This window comes from Ursus arctos, unplaced genomic scaffold (assembly GCF_023065955.2).
Source record: "Ursus arctos isolate Adak ecotype North America unplaced genomic scaffold, UrsArc2.0 scaffold_26, whole genome shotgun sequence".
Lineage (NCBI taxonomy): Eukaryota > Metazoa > Chordata > Mammalia > Carnivora > Ursidae > Ursus > Ursus arctos.
The window spans coordinates 31,980,268-32,003,245 of NW_026622941.1; the positions used below are offsets into that span (position 1 = coordinate 31,980,268).

A 22,978-nucleotide genomic window follows, 5' to 3' on the forward strand; every position below is an offset into this window, starting at 1 on the left:
GAGCTGATCAGACAGAGGGGAAAAAAAAGATTTTTATCCACTAAGGAAATATGATTGCAGTCTGGAGCTTTTGTTCTTGGAAAATCCCCACTCAGGGTGTTCAGCCTTTCTTCTTCAGCTTGCAGAATTCTCCACACTCCTATTTCCTGACAGAGGTGGTTGGCACTGATACTCCACACCTTTGAAGCTGGTTGTTAAGAAGCTGAGCCGTAGAAATCACAGTTTAAAACATCAATCAATTTAATATCCCATGAACTATAAATTTCAACTAAATTTGGGTTTCAGAGTAAAGTGAAATATACAGAGTAGAGTGTGTATGGAAGTCACAGACCACAGTATCGCAAAGGAGATTGTAGTCTCACAGGATGTGGGCTAGGAAGAGGACTACATCAGAATGGAGCCCTCTCTGTGCAAGCTAAAATAGTACCTCTGACTCCTCGGAGAGAGATTGTTGCTGCTGGAGACTGCTTTAGTGACGGTGGTTCAAGGCAGGTCACTCTGAGAAGGTAAGAGTATTTGAGCTAAGGTCAGAATGATAAGAAGCCTTCGGCCATGTGAAGGGTAAAGGGGTTGCAGAGCAGAGGGATCAGCATGGGCAAAGGCCTTGCGGCTGGAAGGAAGGAGCTGGGCACGTGTGGAGAATTGAATGGACACCAGTGTGGTGGAAGAATGCTGCATGAAGCGCAGAGGACAGAGACAGAGAAGGGTTTGAGGGGTGGGCTGGGGGCAGGTCAGATCAGGCCTTGAAGGCTGTGAAAGTACACGGGGTTTTAATCCAAAAGTAATAGGAAGTTATCAGAGAGTTTTCAGGAGGAGTGATACCATAGATCCCTGTGGGCTTCGACACCCTCAGTAAACTTGTCTGTCATGAATTATTAATGGCAGGCAGGTTGTACCCCACCTGCTAGTGACGGTAGATTAGTAGCGGCTGCTCCGAATCCTGGGCCGAGGAGGACTCTGTGGTCAACTAGGATTCTTTAGATAAGGTTGACATGACCTGGTAGTGTAACCACAGCGTGTGGACTGTCCCTGCATTAAATCTTCTGAAACATACAGAGCAAAAGGAAAGATAGAACTTCACATTTTCATTCAAAATATATTTTTAAAATATATTATTTATTCCTGACTATGTGGAAAATACAAAAAAGACCAAGGAAGAAATGGAACGTTTGCTGTAACCCAGTTTCCCAGAGAAAACCACATTCCAGGTGTCGAGACACTTGAAGAAGGAGGTACTGGGGTTGTAGCACGAGTAAATGTTTTTTACTTTTGCAGGAGCTGGTGGTCCTTTGCCACCTCCACCACCCCAGCTTAATATCTTTGCTGGCGGCTGGGATTCGTCCTCGCATGTTGGTGATGGAGTTGGCCTCCAAGGGTTCGCTGGACCGCTTGCTTCAGCAGGACAAAGGAAGCCTCACCAGGACCCTGCAGCACAGGATTGCGCTACATGTGGCTGATGGCTTGAGGTAATGAATTCGGTCATGGGGCTTTCTACTCAGTGTGTGACAAACGTGAGCCCAAACCTACTCTCAGGCTGGGAGAGCAGCATCTTCCAGTAGCACTATGTCCCAGTAACGTTTCGCAAACAACTTGAGGGAAAAACTACCATTTCCCTGATCAGATTTTGTAATTTCATAAAATAAGAGTAAGAAGGCCACATAGAACCTCCTAGATAGTGGAAGGAGAGTTTGGACCCAGGAATCCTGCTCCAGAGCTCATGATCTTAACCCTGTAGTGACCTCCTTCCCCTAAAAAAAATGTAGGTTTGGTTTCAAAGTGTCAAGGAAGGTGTCCGTTCTCATGGATAATTCTAATAAGGAAAGATTGGTCTGTATTTCTGAAGGGGACTAGAGTGATTCGACTGTGTCAGAGGCACGCCCAACCCTGCAGCCAGTCGGCACCAGGAGTCACGAGAGAGTGGAAAGGACGCGGTCTTTGGAGACAAAGGGACTGGGAGAAATCACTGCTCTATACACTTAATAACTGTGTTTTTATACATCTGAAACTTCTTTTGTTAGAGTCTGTAAACTGTGACTAATACTTAATGCACAACGTTTCAAGGACTTCTGTGATAATTGAAGACATCCCAGATTAAAGTCTGGATTTCCTCCTTCTCCACTGGCCCCATCTCCAGTCACGCACTTATTTCACCTTGGAGTCATCCTTCATTCCTTCCTTTCTCCCACATCCCATACCTAATCCTTCAGCAAATACTTTCAGCTCTGCCATCATAGCATATCTTAATGCAGCCACTTCTCACAGTCTCTCTCCCTACCCGCAGCATCTGTGCCACTGTCATGGCTCCTTGCCTGACCAGACTACTTGCTTTCACCTTTGCCCCATATACCTGCCTCTTCAAACAGCGGCCATAGTGGTTTTTCTTCATGGAGGTTGGATCAAATCTTTATCCTGTTATGAGCTCTCTCCTGTCTCACTCTCTGGTCACCGTGCTGGTCACTGTGTTCAGCCACTTTCTTCTCCGAGGTTTCTCAAATACACCCGGGGCTTCATACCAGCTCTTCTTTTAACCAGGAGTGTCTGAAACCCAGATATCCTTTTGGCTCACTTCTCATTTCTTTCAGGTTTCCTCTCAGAGAGGATGTCCCTGCCTACCTAACGTCTCTCTGGCACCGATAGCACTTATCACTATTTGGTATTCTTTATGTTTTCATTTAAGAAGTTTGTTCATTGTCTGTCTTTGCCACTAGAATCTAAGGGCCATGGTAGCAGGGACTTGCCATCTTGTCCTTCCTATCCCTAGCACTTGGGACAGTGGGCCCTCAGGAAATATCTGTTGGTAGTAGAGAGAGTAGGGAGCAAGGGAGAGAGGGAGGAATGAGGGAGGGAGGACAGCAGTACCTGGCCCATATAGCCACACAGTGGATGCAAATCTCTTTCTCTTCCTTCCTTTCTGAAATACTGTGTCTGTTCCTCTAAGGCAGTCTCCAGAAATGTAAGTGGAATGGATGGTATGGAAAACACATAAACACTGCTCATAAACAAAAAAGACCAAGCCAGAAAGATATAACTTCATAGCTTATAGAGAATAGAACAAGAACATAAAATAAGTAGATTTTCCTTTTCTGAAAGAGTCCAGAAACTACTGAAAACCATACGGATTATTAATGAGATAGTATTGCGGAGGTTTGGGTTTGGCTGAGTTTATCTGCTTTTGAACACCAGGGGGACCCGTGTATTAAATTAATCTAGATAACGTGCAGCAAAGTCTCATGAATGTCCGAGCTGGATCAGTTGCTTTCCTTAATTTAACTAAGTCCAGATCCTAAATGCCCCCTAATTCTTCCACATGATTCCCAAAATGTTTATGTTGAAAATGAAGAATTACTATTTTTCATTCACAACTGTTTGAAAGACCTCATCTCTAAGATAACTTACTCTGATTCCCTGAGACCTTACTAAACAACAAATCCAGCAGTTTCTGATGAAGTAAATTAAACCTTAGCATATTTTCCTTTAATTTGCCTGATTTCTTCTCAGCTTAATGCCAGGACAGCTTTCTGGATCTTGGGCCACAAGAGGCTGGTAGGTTTTAGTAGCTTTCAGTCTTCTGCCAGCACTAAGTATATTTTTAAAAACTCAGCATTAAGGATGGCCTCCTCAAATATATTTCAGCATAAAATGATAACTACAGAGGTAGAAAGAGACAATAAAATCAGACTCCTCTGGAGTCCATTGAATGGTGGAGCTGTTTCGAGGTATATACAAGAACTGTTTTCACATTACATATTGTTTTACAGTATTGCCTACAACTATTAACTTTCATTTCTAATTCAGTCCTCTCCCTTGAGCTCTTAATCATAATTCTCAATTACCTATGAAGATGTGGTCACCTGTATTTCCCATAAGTTTTTATGTTTCATTATTTACAAAATTGAGTTTCCTTTCTCTGCTACTTCCTCCTGCCATGAATCTGCCCTTTCCCTGGTATCTCCCACTTGCTGACGAAGATCCTTGTAGTCACATCAGGGCTATCCCTCTCCTCCCAAAAGGAAGTATTCATTTGGCCACCAGGTCTTTAACTATTTCACATTATCTTTTTCATCAATTCATTTATTTTTATGTTACTACTGCTGCCTTGGTCCAGTACCTCTAGGGAATTATCAGAATATTTCGCCAAAAATAAAAATCTAATTATGCTTGAAATTCCCTGGTAGTTCCAAGTTATCCGTGAAGAACATCCCAACTCCTTGGAGTAGCATCACAACTCTTTGGGTATGCCTCTTGCCTTTCTCTCCAGCCTCCTGCCTTTCCACTGCCCTCACTCTCCATTCTAATCATGCTGAAGGTCTTGACGTTTCATTGACATCCATTTGTCCCCAAATTTGGCTGCCTACAGAATTCATTTTCTGGTAGAATTTGTTTATATACCATCTCCACACTGAAGCTCAACTGCACCATGAAAAGATGGCCTCTCTAGCACATGTTCCTTGAGTTGGCTCTATGCAAGACTTTGTGTTAGGTGCTGAAGAGCGGAAGGCAGAGATTATATATATTATCTTCTCAAGGTTGAAAACTTACACTCTAGTGGCAGAGTCTGGTTTGCTCTTGACATCTATTTTTCTCCCTCTGGCTTCCCTAGCATTTGGTACTCACCACAGTTCTGCAAACTTGTTTGACTACCTGTCTCTCCTTCTAGAATGTGACTCCTCAAAAGCAGAGATATAAGGATGGCTTTATATCCCCTCATGGCTGACCCTGTTAGTTGCCCAATACATATTTGCTAAATGAATGAGGCATCTCATTTCTGCAGTAATTCTACTTAGGATGAGATAAAGTTTACTTTAAATTATAAAGAAAAGGGTTTCCTAGCAACACTGATGATAATCACAATTAAAGAATGACTAATAGAATCTAGACTGGTTTATATTAATAAAATATTTGTCAATGCTATGGTCACATAATGCATAAATTATGGCTAAATTATTTTCAGTAAGGTGAGATCCGTACTTGTCAATATATCAAAAGCTATTTTGCTAGTCTATTAGAAGCTATTAAAACTGCACTTTTTAAGATTAAATTCTATAATTGAACACTTTAAGCCAGTTAATCTTTCCTTCCCACTAACATTATTTCAAATTAAGTTTAACTTTTTTTTTAACCTTTGAGAAGTATTGTGAGAGACTCTATATCCTATAAATATTCTGAAAGAGGCATGCATTAGGAAGGATTTGGATGCTATTCAATTATGCATGACTTGTCTTTAACTTTTTTCTTCTTAATCTCCCAGCTTTTCTCTTCAGCAAGGCAAGGGTAGCTAATGGCCTTTCAGTAAGCCCTTAGTAAATTTTTCTTTCTAGTCCATTACTTATTGTTAAGGTCAACTTCATTAGTACAGTTATCTTATTTTTCAGCCAAAAATATGTAGAGCAGCATGAGTAGGCCTAATGTCAAATGTCCTAACTACATCCTGGAAGAGAAAGAAAGTTCTGCTTCAGCTGATGCAATTAAATGATACGTACACTGTAGGCCGTCGTGCAAAGGAAAGTTCAGAGTGTGCTGCCACTCCGCTCCTAATCCCTGTGATAGTGATGGGCATTAGGTAATGGGATAAATATTTATTGATACAGTGTGAACCCAAACCAAAAGCCACAAACAAATAAAGGATTTAAATTTACCTCTGTTAAGTTCTGCAAAAAATTGTCCTTTCAAGATAAATCGTAATTTACCTGTGAGATCATGCGGAAAGCTATAGCAAATTTGACATCATGGAACAGGGAAGACAGAGTTGAGGGAAAAATCTGAATTTTGTGAATATGTAAGGAAAGGTGGTAATGGAGTTACTTGAGTAGTTGGAGCACAAAGGTGGCTCTCTGGCTGTGTTCCCAGAATGGGGAAGACCTGGTTAAGATTAGAACTTTATTTTGCTTTTGAATCTTTACTGCAGTGTCCAATTGTACTACTTATGTTTGATTGGATCAGTCTCTAAAGGGAATGACTTTAACATCATCCAAGATTACCTTTCCCAAGACATTGTTTTACTCATTCCAACTCTCAGTCCAAAATGTTTTTTGTTAACCTTAATTCATAATAGAATTGGGTTTAAAGTAAATTACATCTTCGAACACAGTATGGTATTGATAGCTAGATAGATTTTTTATGTTAATTTGTTATTATTGAAAAAGGTGAAAATATTTCCCCCAAATTTAGGAAACATTTTAATCAGAGAAAAAGAAATATCGAAAGAGAAATGGAATAGAATTTTAAAAGTTAAGATAAACTTCTATATGGTTTTAAGAAAATCAAAACTCTTAAATAGAGTTATAACAAAATATGATTAACTCTTATTTAACATATTTACCTTTTAAGCTAATTTAAATAGTCATATGATCTTTGAGGGAATTCAGAATTCCTTTTACGTAATTCTTAGGTATACAAAAGAAAAGTCACCAAAAACTGGTCACTTTGCTTGAACTTGTTGTGCCTTAAAGTTTAAATCACTCACTTATCAAGATTGACCTTTTTTTTGTTGGTTTGTTGGTTGGTTTTAAAAACACAAGCTTGGGGGGCGCCTGGGTGGCTCAGTCGTTAAGCGTCTGCCTTCGGCTCAGGGTGTGATCCTGGCGTTCTGGAATCGAGCCCCACATCGGGCTCCTCCGCTGGGAGCCTGCCTCTTCCTCTCCCGCTCCCGCTGCTTGTGTTCCCTCTCTCTCTGGCTGTCTCTCTCTCTGTCAAATAAATAAATAAAATCTTAAAAAAATAAATAAATAAAATAAAAACACAAGCTTGGGGTCGCCTGGGTGACTCAGTTGGTTAAGCATTTGCCTTCAGCTCAGGTCATGATCCCAGGCCTCTGGGATCGAGCCCCAAGTTGGGCTCTCTGCTCAGCGGGGAGTCTGCTTCTCCCTCTCCCTCTGTGATCTCTCTCACTTTCACTCTTTTTCTCAAATAAATAAATAAAATCTTTAAAAGAAAAATAAAAGCACAAGCTTGTTTTGTATTATTTGGCTCAGATGTTTTCATTTCCTTCTATGATATCTCTTCGTCTCTGTGGAAGGGTTAAACTTAGCACAGAAGTTTTGATGCTTTGCATAATGGATGTACATATTTAAGAAAATCATGACAGAAGTTGTAATAATATAATCACATTTTAATGACATTGCCTGTATGTTTTCGGGCAGATACCTCCACTCGGCCATGATTATATACCGTGACTTGAAGCCCCACAACGTGCTGCTCTTCACCCTGTATCCCAATGCAGCCATCATCGCGAAGATTGCGGACTATGGGATTGCTCAGTACTGCTGTAGAATGGGGATAAAGACGTCAGAGGGCACACCAGGTAGGTGAGAAGGTTGGCTTGGTAATTCCTTCTTCAGGATAGACAACCAGTGACTTCTGTTGTAAGTTCAGGAGAATCAAGAGAACACTGTGTCCTATCATGTTGTGAACAGATATTTCTTGTGTGAATATTGTGACTTTTTTTTTTTAAAGATTTTATTTATTTATTCGACAGAGATAGAGACAGCCAGCGAGAGAGGGAACACAAGCAGGGGGAGTGGGAGAGGAAGAAGTAGGCTCATAGCGGAGGAGCCTGATATGGGGCTCGATCCCATAACGCCGGGATCACGCCCTGAGCCGAAGGCAGACGCTTAACCGCTGTGCCACCCAGGCGCCCCTCTACGTTGTGATTTTAATCATGGTAGTCTATAGGGGAAAAAAATCTGATGTAATTTTCCAGGGGGAGAAAAACAAATAAAACATATAGAATGTTTCATGACAAATTATATTTTTAAAAGTTGGATTTTTAAAATATTTAGATATTCTAGAGGTGGTGAAAAGGAACGGCAGAAGTTTTAAACCAGGTATTGTTCACACTTACCTAAAAATGAGGCAAACCAAATGCAAGTTCACAAACCCTTTCTCATAACTCTGAAATCCAAAGAACTTTGAAAACCCCCCAATTTTTTTTATAATTGATTTGGCAGCAAAATCTGACCCAAACTAACTTGATGCTTATTACGATCTTTATTGCTCGAACTCTGTGTGAATATGTGTATGTTTCATGGCAGAAATACAGCATATTTGAGGACAGGGTGCTGGCCCCGATCCTACTGAGAGTTCCTATAATTATGTTATGTGCATCATTATTAACTTTCTCAAATGTGAAAAAGTATAAATTCCTAAATACTTCTAGCTCCAACAGTTTCAGATAGAGACTTGGGGCCAGAGTTTTCCGTTGTGCTGTTCTTGATTCAGGCATACACTCTTCTTACAGATTGGTACAGGAGTTAAAACCTTTAAACACTGCACTTCAATTTTCTTTCTTCAAAATTTGTAAGTTGTCAACATTTCAATACTTAATAGAGTCTCTCTGTTTGTCCCTATATAGCAAGAAGAGTCATGGTTGCTATCTAAGTTGAAGTGTACCCATTCTGGATACCATTATATCCATGGTCTCTAGAAGTCACTGACATCATTTTCTTGCCTTAGAGCTTAATGTTGCCTTTTAGGGTCATCCGCAACCCCTATTTGTCATGCCTGTTCTAATAATCCTATTACTTCTACTGTTAACTGACTTTCTACCAGTGATAATCCACTTCCTGTGCTCTTGTGTTTGCATGGTCTTATGTTTAGACATATTCTTTCACATTACTGTCTACTCCATGGGATCCTTCCTTCCTTTCTCAACTCCTATTCTCCTGCTAGTCTCAGGTTCATCTTGTCTTTTGGCCCGTAGTTTGAGCAGGAATAGAAAATCGGGAGGTTGACTTATGTTTGGAGGAATAGCTCCATCTTCAGAGAAATCTTGTATAGTTTGTTATTTGTAAATAAAGTTACATCATCTTGATGACTGGTGCTCAGTTAAAACACATGCCTAAGACAGAAGACAATGGGGAATGTCTGAGAAGGCAAAAGATAGTTTGTTCTCTAACCATCCCCCATGGCCTCCTATACTACTTATGAACTTGGATAAGCAGATGGCCCCAGCTTGCAATTCATGGTTTTGTTTTTGCTCCAAATATGTATCCTCTCTTGTTTTTCATAGCAATGTGTTGGAAGTAGAGTGTGCCCTCTCATAAACCTTTCAAAGTACATATTATGGCAGCAAGTGTCTCTGGGTTGTTTAATAATAATAAAATGATTATCTCTTGAGCACCAGCTGTGTATCAGGCTCAGTGCCAGGTACATTAGACACATGGTATCTTATCCTCATGCCAAGGCTGAAAGTTAGCTTTTATCTTCTCATCTGTAAAATGAGGAAGCTGAGCATCAGCAAGATTCTGTATTTGCAGGAAGCCATGCAGTAAGTGGTCAAGATAAGAACTCAATCTAAATGAAAAATGAATCCAGAGCTATTTGGCTTTAAATCTTAAATCTCTCTCCTAGATTACATGCAATGCTAACATGTGCTTAAAGAGGCTTAAATGTTCAATCTTAGTTACTAAAAAATCAAAATAAAGAAAAATAATGCTACTATGAACAGCCGCCATTGTCAAGTATAGGTTTGGAAGAAGAATCTTAAAGGATGGAATTCCATAGGCTTCCTACACTCCCACCTAGAAAATGTGGGCACAGGATAGGGCTCTTCTCTTGGGAGATCTGTTCATGACTCTCGTGTGATATGAAGGTGGGCCAGACCACTCAATTGAGGCCTGCAGTTTGTTCCCCCTCTAAACCCCAACCTGGTCATGGTGTTCATGGAGTAGAAATCCTACTGATGAGGCCTTGAACATCTACTTGGACAGCAGATCTGTCTTGTCCCAGTTGACTGTTCTGGGCCTCAAGCCTGGCACCTCCCTCAGCGGGCTGGGTCAGCCAGCAAGTGACTCATGGCCCTTCCTTTTAAGTATCTGACTTCCTGGTTTTGGTCAAAATGTTCAATATCCAGTTGACTCTTCATGCCAAGCCGGAGACTTTTTACTGATCCTTTTAATCTGCTGTATCAATGTGCGGGAACATACACAATGGAGAAAGATCATGACAGAAAAACCCAAAGCCTGATCCTTCTGTTCTGTTCCTTTTCTTCCAGGCTGCTTAATACATTGTAAGCATTTTTTCTCACTATATTCTGGACCTTCTCTTTATCATTACTGTATTCATTATTGTTAGAGTACTTCTGATTATCTCAGCCCTAAATTCAACCTCAAATTTTAAATAACAGTAACTGTCACCACTGCTAACCACCATCACCAAACTTTTCCTTCTCCAAAACAATTATATTTGAGAAGAAAATCATCCCCTTTCATTGCCTTTCATCATCATTTCGGTTATCACCTGTGTTTTCCTTTTAATGGATCTTCCTCTTAATATTATAACCTTTAACTTGGAAACTTCTAGGGAAACAAAAGACTGTACATTTGTTAAACTTGTGTGTGTGTGTGTGTGTGTGTGTGTGTGTGTATTTTATAGTGTTCCTTACTGTGGTGCATTCACTCTGTTGTGTGCATGTGAGAGTGGGTTCAGCAGCTGTTTTCTGAGAGAAGATGGGAATGGGAGCACACCTTTTGTGGCATGGACAGTGTGCTGCCTTGTGTTTAGACTTTGTGTAGGTTGATTATCTCATTTAATCCTTATGACTGTCTAACATAGATCTCATTACTATTCCTGGTTTACAGATAAGGAAACTAAAGCTTAGGGCCCATTGGAAGTGTCTATAGGGTCATACAAGATGCAAATCCAACCTACCAGGGAGCAGAGCCCCGGCCAGGTAGCATCAAAGGTGGAATGCAAGTCAGAAACAACTAGTTATTGGCAAGGACTGATGCAGTGTCTGTTTACATTTCGAAAGGTAAATATGAGATGGATTCTTTGAACTGTAAATAACTTGGAGAACTTCAATTCAGTTAAATGGACATATTTATATCATATCCTGTTGAGAATGACAGTCAGTTCTGGGTCCTTTGACAGTTGCACTGTTGACTGAGGTGATGCTGAATGATGGCTTCAACCCTGCCAACATTCATAGAAATACAGTCGTCTTTGGATAGATTAAAAATATTATTCTCTGGTTATTCATTATTATCTGATAGAGATTATGAAACATGTTCTACTGATATTTCTTTCAAAGTAAAAAAGGAAAGAAAATATGTTTCTGTGTACTATGTGATGTATAGTCAGACCTAACATAAATTTCTCATATAATTTCTTAAGGCTTTATTTACTTATTTGAGAGAGAGAGACAGAGAGAGCACAAGTTGGGGGAGGTACAGAGGGAGAGGAAGAAGCACACTCCCTGCTGAGCAGGGAGCCCAAACACACGGCTTGATCCCAGGACCCTGAGATCATGACCTGAGCCGAAGGCAGATGCTTAACTGACTAAGCCACCCAGGTGCCCCTAAATTTCTCATATTTGTGATCTATGGATCTTTTCCTTATTAATCATTGTATTTGTTAAAATACAGGCTCATCTGAGAAATTATTTCTAAAAATAGTTTTTAGACAATGAATCATATTTTCCCAATTATTTTGACACTGTAATTGTTATGATAATTCTCCATGGGAAAATTATCTTTATTCTGTATTCATTTATTCATGCATTTGGCAATAATTTATTGCATATTTGCCAAATACCACACTGGTGCTATTGCTTAATAGCTCCATGGTATTCATCAAGATTTGCCTTCTGGGGCTCAGTTTTCACTTCTGTAAATTGTGATGAGAAAAAATAATGCTTATCTCATGGGGTTATTTTAAAGGTGAAATGAAATCAACCACATAAAAAGCATAGAACAGGCCTTCCCATTATGCTGTTGCTCCAACCATGTTAGCAATTGTTCTAGTGATGAATTTGGGAAATGTGCATGAATAAATGTAAATTTTACCCTCCAGAAATCACATATTCTGCAAAGAGAAATAGGGCTACAAACAAATAATCATAAAGCATTTTGTCATTTTCAGTAGGGGATCTCATTCAAGGTATAGTGATAAGAGCTCAAAGGATCAAGTAATTAACTGAGTTGTAAGTTGTCAGGACTTCCTTCATATAGGAGATGATTCTGAAATTATATCCTAAAGGATAAGCTGGAAGTTTGAGAAAGAGCTGGAGTAGACATTCCAGGCAAAAAGTACTAAAGTATAACAGGACTTGTCTTATTCAAATAACTGTAAGAAATTGTTATGGTCTAAGTGGTAGATGGAGGATGGAAGTTATTTAGCCAAGTGTCTTTCAATTCTGGCTGTGTATTAGATAGCCTGTAGAGCTTTAAAAATGTATCTAGTGGGGTTGTATCATTTATTATTCTATTTTAGTAGGCATGGAGTAGACCTCTCAATCCGTCCACAGGTTAGAAGCTCCTAGAGAACTTTCAAATATATGAGTCTTGGGACCTCACCCCCAGGGATTCTGATTTAAGTTCTAGTTAAGTCTGGGATGGAGCCCAGACACTGATGTTATTTAAATATCTCCAGGTGATTCCAATGTGCATTCAAGATCAAGAATCACTGGTCTAGAATGAGAGTCAAGAACGTCTTCAGTGTTTGAAGCACAGAAGTATTTCTGATACACACCTCAGAATCACACTTTTCTAACTCATGAAAGGCTTTTTAAATCATGCCAAACAATATAATCTTTCAGTTATGGGGAGTCATTGAAAAATATTCTTATTTGTCAGCCAAAGGTTCCCATCTCTACATCGTATAACTAGTGTCATTGCCTGCATGAATTGATGGTAAGATGGGCAGGTCAGATTTTGGTACCATCTCACAGTGGGGGGAAATGTTATTTATAGAAAAACTTTCAACAGGATGATAAGTATTTACTTGAGATTTTAAAAGTATTAGCCTGTGATAGAATCAAAAAGTAAAGAGAGTGAGTAAATATGAATAGAGTTTGGACTTACATCCAAATTAAAAAAAAAAAAAGTCAATTACTTTCAGTTAATCTTTCTCAGTGGTGCACATTCTAGGTACCACAGTGGATTCTGGAGATACAAAGATAAGATATGACTTAGTGAACTATTTGACTGACTGGATTCTGCTAAACATAGGCTGTGAAGTTAGACTGTCTGGTTTTGAATTCTTGGTCTACTGCTTACAAGCTGGGGCTGGAGAAATTACCTACCTTCTTTTCAACAATAGTACCTAATAACAGTATCTATTTTCGGGGATTGTTGTGAAAATTAAGTGAGAGATTCATATAAAGTGTTGGACATGATGCCCGGCACATTCTAGCTGCCTTTGCTTTCCTGAACTTTCTGCTCTTTCTACCTAGAGGGCATCAGGCTCTGTTTTTGTTTCCCTTCCCTGCGCTGTGGGCTGGAACTCTCTGTGGTGTCCTCAGAGGACTCGCCTTGTTTGTTTGTTCTCTCGCAGGGATCACTGTCCTGTGCCTAGTGTCCAGTGGTTCATATATTTTGTCTGGTATCTCATTGTTTTATGCAGGATGGTAAATCTAGTCCCTGTTATTCCATCTTAGCTAGAGGAAGAAGTGACACATGTTAAAAGACTTATTTGAACAGCCTAATATAACAAACGGTGCAGTTAGGATTTCAGTTAGTGCTTGATATTTCTAGTCTTTGAGGACCGTTGATGCTAAACAGGGTATCCCTGCAGTGTGGTAATATGGTCCATGAGCACCATAGGTCATTCATAATATTAGATCATAGATCAAGTGGCAATACTGCCCCTTTGTAAAGATGCAAGAGATGTCCCTAACCTTTCCCAATGCCAGGTCATAGTAAAAGTGTTCATTTTCATATGTAATGAAATTCCGTGGTGAATACATTGACTATCTTGAAAGTGTATTCTTCCTGTTACTACTATGGGGACAAGTTTAGTTAAATGTAAGGTGAACATTTTGGGAGAACTTGCAGTTGCGGTTCCAGAAAAGTCCTGAGTGATAAATTACATGCAGAAGAGCTTTGAGGATCTTGTCATGGTTTAGACTGACAGGCAGACATCATGTTGGCAGCTTAGGACTTAACACCCTGAGCCCACCCCCCCCCCAGTCACTTTGATCTCTTTGAGGTGAAGGACTCCATGATGAGGCAGCTCAGGCCAAGTCAATTTAGAGTAAGATTTGACTTGCAAAACAGAAGGGCGTGAGGTAAAACAGCGAATCCTATTACGCAGGTCAAAATATGTGTTTCTAATAAATTAGCAACAATTCTTAACACTCTGGTAACATAGAGATACATCTGTATCTAGATTTGGATGTGCTTAAGTTTTTATAGATGTATTATAAATTCTGCTTTAGTTTTCTTTTTCTAATTAATATTTCATGGACATCTTTCTATGTCAAACATCAGTTTTAGCAGTTATGTAGTATTTCTTTGCTAGTATGTATGGTAATTTACTTAACCACATCTTGATGTATATTTAAATTTTTTCTGACTTTTTGATGTATTGACAGTGCTTTAATTAACATAATTGTAAATTAAAATTGCCCATTTATGCGACTGATGTTTTAAACATTAAATTCCTAGGCGTGGTATTGCTGGGAGTGCATATTTTGAACTTTGAAACACTAATTGCCTTTTAGAAAGGTTTGTCCATTAAAGTTCCCTCCATACTCGAATTAGAGCACCCATTTCCCATTCTGGGCTTGTTATTCTTTTTAATCTTCACAAAATTAATAGGCAAAGAGTGAGAACTTAATGTTTTTATTTTCCAAGTGTTTATTTATTTGCTTATTTTTTATTGGGGGCTAAGCATTCTTTAATATATAAGACATATTTTTCCTTTCATGTCTTTATTCATTTGTCCATTGTCCTTATTCATTTATAAAGCTGATTTTAGTCAACGTGTATATTTTCCTCTCATATATTCAAATATTTTCCGGCGTAGGGTTTGTTCTTCATCCTTGTTGATGGCATTTTGCTGTTGTAGAACTTGAATCTTCCAAGTGAACAACTTTTGTTTCTTTTACCTTTTGGAGTCTCATTTACCTGACGTGTTTCGTCAGTGCTACACCAAGGATGAGAACGATGGGCGTGATCTGCACCAGTGCAGGCAGTTGCTTATTATTTTGAAATTCTCCAAAGACAGTGTGACTGCCCCAGCTCTCAGCCTTCAGCTCTCACCACCCACCTTTGGACAGTGATTAGCAAGGCCTTTTGCATCTCAGTACTGTCAACTCAGTTGTGAATATGTCTTCAGTAGTTTCATGTATTTGTATTTACATTTGAATTTTTGGCTTATCAAAAGTTTATTCGGTGTAAGGAGTGATGCAGCTACTCCTCTCTTTCTTAAACAGACAGCTCACACCATTATCATTTATTAAAAGCCTGTCTTTCCCTGCTGCTTTGAATGCCACCTTTATCATATCTTTCCTGCATATTTCTGTCCAAGTTCTCCATCTAGATTTAGTGTTGTGTAGATTTTGGTAGAGTACCAAAGATTTTAATTACGTTATTTTATAGGACTATCTGATTTAAACTTTTGTTTACTCAGCATTTTTGAAATTCATGATTTTCAAGTGGATATCCTACCTTTTTCAGAGAAACAAGTTATAGGAATATTTTATGCATTTTTGTGTTTAAAGGTATGAATTGGGGATAAATGTCTCATGTTATTCTGCATGCTTTGTTGATTAAATGTCATTTTATTGTGATCTGTGACAAGATAGTTGATGCAGACTGGCCCATTTGTTGGATTACAGTCGGATCAACATTCAGTGTTTACTATTTGGGAGAATTTGTTCCTAAAGGCCCCTACTCTCCATAGATAACTTTAGAAGACACTGTTAGTGCAATCAAGAATTTAGAAAATCATTAGAAATTCATTGGATGAATTTCAAGAAGCACTTAGAAGTGCCTTATATTGTAGTTGAGTTACTTCCTGAATATATAAATAAGGATTATGTTCTCCTGCTGGGGATTGTGTCAATGAAGACACTTATTTTGAAAGGAACAAGATAAGAAGGTTAAAATCATTTCCATGTCGAAGTAAATACTTCTTTCTGTAGCCTCACAATTATCTTTCTTAGTGTCCCTCGACTCACTGAGAAAAAAAATTCTAGCCTTCCGCATAGTTCTAACATCTGTGGATTGATGCCTAGAGGGATAAAAACTGTTGTAAAAGGATATGTGCCTTGGATGAAAATTTAGAGTAGTTACCCTCAAGTTTTTCTTCTCTAAGACCCTGCAGTTCCAAATCCTAGTGTTTCTAACAGTAAATTTACCAAGGGGAAAAAATATACTGAATGTTTTAATAGTCTCTGAATAGCACCTTGTTATATAATAGATACCCCAAAATGTGTTGGATGAATAATGAATAATTGGATGAGATTGATATTAGCCTCCAAAATCCCTTTTACATTCTAGAAAGGTAATCATAAATATTGCTGATGAACTAGCTAATGTGTGAGTAGCTCATTATTGTGAGTACTCTTGACTTCACCGTTCATTATCTTTGTGGCCTTAGGAAAACACATAACATTTTTGAAAAGATTATGTTATTTGTACAATGGAAAGTCCTCATCTGCCCACCACGGGTAATTTTTGTGCATAGCAAATGAAATACTTAAGAAAGTGTCTATAAAATGCTATAGCAATATGAATTAGGAATTGTTGTTATATGTTGACTTTATGTCACAGGTACAGTTGATTAGGGATCTGTTTCAGAACTGTCATTAATTACACAATTCTTTAGCTTAGGGTGTGAGTATGATATTATGGCTATGTAGGAATATGTTCTTTTTCTAAGAAAATGGCTATTATATATGTCTCTGTCTATATATAGACAGGCACATACATAGACAGATGTGGGAAAATGGTGTGTGTGTGTGTGTGTGTGTGTGTGTGTGTGTGTGTGTGTGTAGAAAGAGAGTATGAACAAATGTGGCAACCTGTTAACTGGAGAATGTTAACAGTACCAGGGGGACTAACACGCTCAAATCTGACATCCCATCTTTCTGATTCTTCACGTCTTTCCAGCCTGGTGAAGGACTACTGAGCTTCATCTTTCAGAACTCTTTCCAAATTCAGTCATTGATTTTTTGAAGGCTGTGAATTCATACTTTGTTTATTTCCCTGGGTATATATTTAAACTATGTTAACAATTACATATGTTCATTATGGTGGCTAACTTAGCATAATTTAAAAAAATCCCTTACGTAGCCAAAAAAAAAAAAAAAAAAAGAAAAAAAAAGAAAATTTCTAGGTATAAGAAAATAAAATAATTAATTATAAATAAAAGCTACCTATAATTTTAGCACATGGAAATAATCATTATTACATTCGGATGTAGTTCTTTGTAAACTTTCATTCTGAAAATTTTTAAGTCTACAGAAAAGTTGAATGAATAACACCAAAAACACCATACACCCATATGCCCTTCGTATAGATTAATTGATTATTGACCATTTGCCTTTCACTTTCTTTATATATGCATTTGAGACTTTGAAATTAAATTGCAGACATCATGCTACCGTGCCTAAACATACTGACATACATTTCCTTAGAATAAGGATGTTTGTTAACATAGTCACAATACCATTATCATAGCTAAGAAAATTAACTCGATTTTTTTCACACATTTGATAACTTTCTGTCCTTGCAGACTTATATCCTACATTTTCTTTTCATTGACATTATAGCATGTCACCTTAAAAATGATTTTTAAGTTAATGCATAGTGCACATTATTTAACCAATTTCCTCTAATAGTTGGATTTCATTAGATTGTTGATATTTTTACTCTTGTGAATCATGTTGAAATTACTCTTTTTTTTTTTTTGGAGAATTTAAAAGTGATTTATCTCAATTGTGAAATGAGAGGTTTTATTTCCCTTTAAAAGAATTTCAGTCATGAACCAACTCCTGAGAGAGAGGTGTTGTTATATATTAGTCACGGTGTTATTTTCATTTTTCCATTGGGTGGAAGGAGTAGAATCACAAGTTCTGGAAATAATGAAGGCATTGGACTTCAGTCAAGTTAAAGTGACTTGGGAGTGAAGTCTAGAAATCTCACCCTCCTGACCTCTCCTTTGTTTGAAACACTTGCCTGGGAATAGTTATTTTTAGGAATGAGAAAAATGATGTAGGGTTTTTTCCCCCCATTAGGCTTAATTTCTTTAAATATGAAACATTACTTAATAATTATTGAATGTTTATCCTTACTATTTTTCAAGAGCAATTTTGGGGTGAAATGTCAGCATGGGGCTGTTAATTGGCTTGACTTGCATATCTCCTTATAGAGAGGACATGGCTTGATTTAGGACTCATCTTCTTGACTCTTCCTCACCATATGTACCTAAGAATATGCTTCCTTGGGTGTATGAGCCCCGGTGTTGGGCATATTTATTAATATATCTGCTTACTTTCAGGGTTTCGCGCACCTGAGGTTTCTAGAGGAAATGTTATTTATAACCAACAGGCTGATGTTTATTCATTTGGTTTACTACTCTATGACATTTTGACAACTGGAGGGAGAATAGCGGAGGGTTTGAAGTTTCCAAATGAGTTTGATGAGCTGGCAATACAAGGAAAATTACCTGGTAAGTTTTATTTTATCTACAATAAGGATGATTATTTTTTATATCAGCAGCTTTATTTCCAAGTTATTTAATTGTAGTTGTATACTTAATTCACTTCACAACTGATGAGTTTTCGTTTAGTGCATGAATATTCTTAAATCCTGTGACACATTAATGAAAATCGTATAAGAAAGAGAGCAGTTTTAGGCTTTTTAAAAAAAATATCTCAAATTAATATTGATGCATTTGGTATTATATTTAGAAGAATATTCAGAAAAGAAAATTGCTGTTAAAGCTCCATGCTTAGTGACTTCTGTGCTTATAAAGAGTAACTATGTGCTCATTAGCCTGGAGTATTTTCATTTTCTTGGAGGGAGATAACTTATATGCACGAATGGAAGCTTGAATTATTTATAATAATTATTTTTAGTAGTAAATATTAATAAGAATTAGCAAATGATTGTCTAATGAGATCAGATCTCATTTTGAATGGTTGTCTCATGCTTTTAAGAAATTCTAGAACGTCGTTTATCCTTGACTGTTACTTCAGTTCCCCCTACAAAGTGCTCTTTTAAATTTTTTCTCATATATTCTGCTTTCACTTTCACTTAAATATTTTTGAGTGCATGCTATGTGCCAAGTACAGGGAATTTAGCTTTACCTACCTCCTGTAGGGGAAACTTTAAAGATTCCCAGCAAAAGGAAATTAATTATTATTTGGATAAACTTTCAACACAATCTGGGTCATTGCCCTAATTTCACTAGTTAGCTGTCAGTGACAGTTTCCGGGTCTCTAGTTTATACCAGCTGGAAGAATGGCATATCTCTCGTAAAAAAGAAATGTGCACAAACTGACTGTAGCGGTATGAAGATTAAATGATTGCCAGCTTTAAATATTAAAATAAAAAGTACTTCCATAGAAGTTTAATTATTATATGAACAAGAATATCTTCAAAATATATGTGAAATGCAGGTGTGGAATGAAAAATCTATTATTTTATTCAATGAGTGTTTGTGTCTTTTTCTTATATAATAAAAAATCAAGAAGTCTTTTTTGATGTCTCTAGTAGAGATAAAGCTAACAAAATTATCTTTAAGTTTGTGATATAAGTAGATGCAAACTAAATACAGGATTATGGAGATCAGTGTTTTCCTTTGCATGGTCTGGACCTCTTATTTCCATTGAAAGGAAATGAAGTAATTGTTCTGCTTTGTCTAATGTTGTAGCATGTATGTTTTTGAATGTTTTAGATCCGGTTAAAGAATATGGCTGTGCCCCATGGCCCATGGTTGAGAAGTTAATTATAAAGTGTTTGAAGGAAAATCCTCAAGAAAGGCCTACTTCTGCCCAGGTACTCTTATAGCTAAAATTTATCAGTATTTTATACAGAACATCCAATTCATGTATGCACACATATATAATCTTCACACACACACACACACACACACACACACACACACGACAAACAGTGATAAAGCAAAACTTCTATATCCCCCACCACCCATGGCACAAAATAAAGAACATTGCCAACACGCAGGAGCTCCCGTATGCTTCTTCCTGATTGTATCACTTTCTTTTCCCTATAGATGTTGCCACTTTGCTGACTCTTGAGATAATCCTTGCTTTTCTTTTCTTTATGTTTGCTACCAGTTTAGTTTTTCTATAGTTATCTTTTATTTAAAATTGAATTATAGTCATGTCGTGTTCTGAAATATTTTCAGTTGTTCTCCCAACCTTATTTTATAAGCTTTATGGAGGTTGTTAAACATAGCTGTTGATTATTTTCACTGCTATTCCATTCCACTGTTTGAAAGAGCAACAATACATGTACCCATGATTGTGTCTATGGGTATTGGTATTGTTTCCAGTTTTTTGCTATTATGAACATGGTATACCTGTCTCCTAGTGCAGAATATATGAGAATTGCTTTGTGTTATATACCTAGGAGTTGAATTGCAGCATCACAGAATATCCATTTTGTTTTCTGAAGAAGTTGTACCAGCTTAACACTTTTATCATCTGTATGTTAGGGTAGCCATTTCTCTATATATTCTCCCAAAACTTAGTACTATCTGAGTTCTTAATTTTTCCAAATATGTTATCTTGTATATTGATTTGCATTTTCCTAATTACTAATAAGGATGGCCATCTCTTTATATGTTCATTGGTTATATATGTGTTTACTCCTCTGGGAAATGACTGTTCATTACTTTGCCCATTTTCCTGTTGGATTATTTGCATACAAATGAACTCAGAAAAAGAAAAAAGAAATACTAATCCTTTGTTGGTTATATATATTGCAAATTTATTTTCCCAATTTGTGATTTGCCTTTTTATTTCCTATAGAGTGCCTTTTGATGAACTGAATGTCTTGATTTTAATACAGATAAATTCAACAACCCTTTATATGGTTATTACTTTTGGAGTCCTGTTTTTTTTTTTTTTTTTTAAAGACTTTATTTTTAGGAGGGAAGGACGGAGGGAGAGAGAGAGAGACAGTGAGCATGAGCTGGGCAGAGGGTCAGAGAGAGTAGCAGACTAACTGCAGAGCAGGGAGCCCTATGTGGGACTCGATCCCAGGATACTGGGATCATAACCTGAGCTGAAGGCAGACACTTAACCGACTAAGCCATCCAGGCACCCTGGGGTCCTGTTTTAAGAGTCCTTATCTCTGCCAGAGACACAAAAACATTTACCTATGGTTTCATCAAATGGTTAAAAGTTTTGCTTTTGACATTTAAGTTCTTAACCCATCAGGAATTGACATTTTTATCTGAATCCAATTTCCTTTTTCCCATATAGATAACTAAATTTTCCAGCTTAATCTATTGGATAGTTTCTTCCTTTTTTTTCTGTTGATTCCCCCCCTTGCACTTTATAATTTGTCAGATACACACACATCCACAAGCGTGTTCTCGTGCATTGGTCAACTTGTCTGTTCTTCCTCTAATACTATCCTGTCTTAATTCCTGTCGCTTTGTAAGTTCTCCTTTCTTTACTTATTTTTCTCCTCTAGGGATGTGTTAGCTATTCTGGGGTTTAGTTTTTCCATAAAAATTTTAAAATTCCTTTGTCAACTTTTATGAAAAACCCTACTGTGATTTGGTTTGGACTTGCAATGAATCTGCAGTCAGTTTGGGGAGGATTCTATCTTTATGATATTAAATCATTCTATTCTTGAATGTGGGTTATCTTCCTATTGATGTTTTCTTGTGTCTTTCTATATAGTTTTATAATTTTGCATACAGGTCTTTTTTTACAGGTCTCAATTTTCTTGCTGCAAATTGCTTTAAACTCAATTCCTGGCTTGAGATTTTTTTTTTTTTTTAACTACCCAGGTGGGAATCTGGTCTACGAATCTTCTCGAGAGCAAGCTCGTGGATAACAATTTCTTAGGGTTCTTTTCTCTCCTTCCCTTTGTCTGTAAAGTCCCAGGCATGCTTCCTTGTACCAGAGAAAGTGGAAGCATGGGGTAGCTTTATTTCTGGTTCTCATTTACTGTGAATATGTATCCCTTTTGGGTCCCAGCTTTATGGGAACAGATCTTTATTGGACTTCACTTTGGGAAGGCTCCAGATTTAAACTTCTTTCTCACTGGCCAACAAGATATTGAAAACCACACATCAGTTTGCCTTCAGTAGACAAATGCCTTTAAGAAAGTATCTGACTTTAGGGTTCAATTGACCTGTCTTTCACTGGATTTTGTCTTTCACTAATATTTTGGCCTGGTAAGTCCTTAGATGTTGTGAGATCTTTAATATTTTTTTTCCTAAATTTTTGAATTTTAATTTTTTTTGATGTAAAGTTCGATGATTCATTAGTTGCGTATAACACCCAGTGCACCATGCAATACGTGCCCTCCTTACTACCCATCACCAGCCTATCCCGTTCCCCCACCCCCCTCCCCTCTGAAGCCCTCTGTTTCTCAAAGTCCATATAAGAGATTAAAAAAATAATTTCCTTAGTATTTTAAGTTGCTTTTAGATGGGTGGTTTGTCCAACTAACCTTTTCCACCGTATTATCAGAAACAGATTGCTTACTCTGTTTTGAACTGAAACAGATTTTAGTAGATCAAAACAAGAGCCCTCTTTATGTTGTGGACTTTTGATTTTGTATCACAATTCATTGAAAAATTTTTGTTCAACTTTAAAATTTCTACACAAAAATAGCTGAGTATATACACTGACTTTAACAAACATTATGTAATTATCTTCTACTTCCCCCTCTCCCCCCTTCCCCTAGTTTTATTGAGACATAATTACAAAGACATTGTATTAGTTTCTAGGTGTACAACATAATGATTTCATGCACGTATATATTATGAAATTATTACTGCAATAAGTTTTGTTAACATCCATTACCTCATAAGTTACAATTTTTTTCTTGTGATAAAAACTTTTAAAAGATCTACTCTCGGGGCGCCTGGGTGGCTCAGTTGTTAGGCGTCTGCCTTCGGCCCAGGGCGTGATCCTGGGGTCCTGGGATTGAGTCCCACATCAGGCTCCTCCGCTGGGAGCCTGCTTCTTCCTCTCCCACTCCCCCTGCTTGTGTTCCCTCTCTCGCTGGCTGTCTCTCTCTGTCAAATAAATAAATAAAATCTT

The 22,978-nt window shown here is 37.6% G+C and overlaps 1 protein-coding gene across 6 annotated transcripts in view; it reads left to right on the top strand.

The window, feature by feature from the left end:
• Nucleotides 1–22,978, top strand: part of LRRK2 (leucine rich repeat kinase 2) — a 135,620-nt gene that overhangs the window by 97,354 nt on the left and 15,288 nt on the right. For 5 of the 6 annotated variants that reach the window (XM_057318803.1, XM_026502095.4, XM_057318805.1 and 2 more), the window contains 4 exons: nucleotides 1,276–1,466; nucleotides 7,140–7,300; nucleotides 18,226–18,396; nucleotides 19,627–19,727. In XM_057318803.1, the coding sequence (XP_057174786.1) occupies nucleotides 1,276–1,466; nucleotides 7,140–7,300; nucleotides 18,226–18,396; nucleotides 19,627–19,727 (624 nt within the window). Of the gene's footprint in view, nucleotides 1–1,275; nucleotides 1,467–7,139; nucleotides 7,301–10,577; nucleotides 10,751–18,225; nucleotides 18,397–19,626; nucleotides 19,728–22,978 lie in introns of those variants that run through there. The other variant, XR_006409898.3, reaches the window with a different exon arrangement.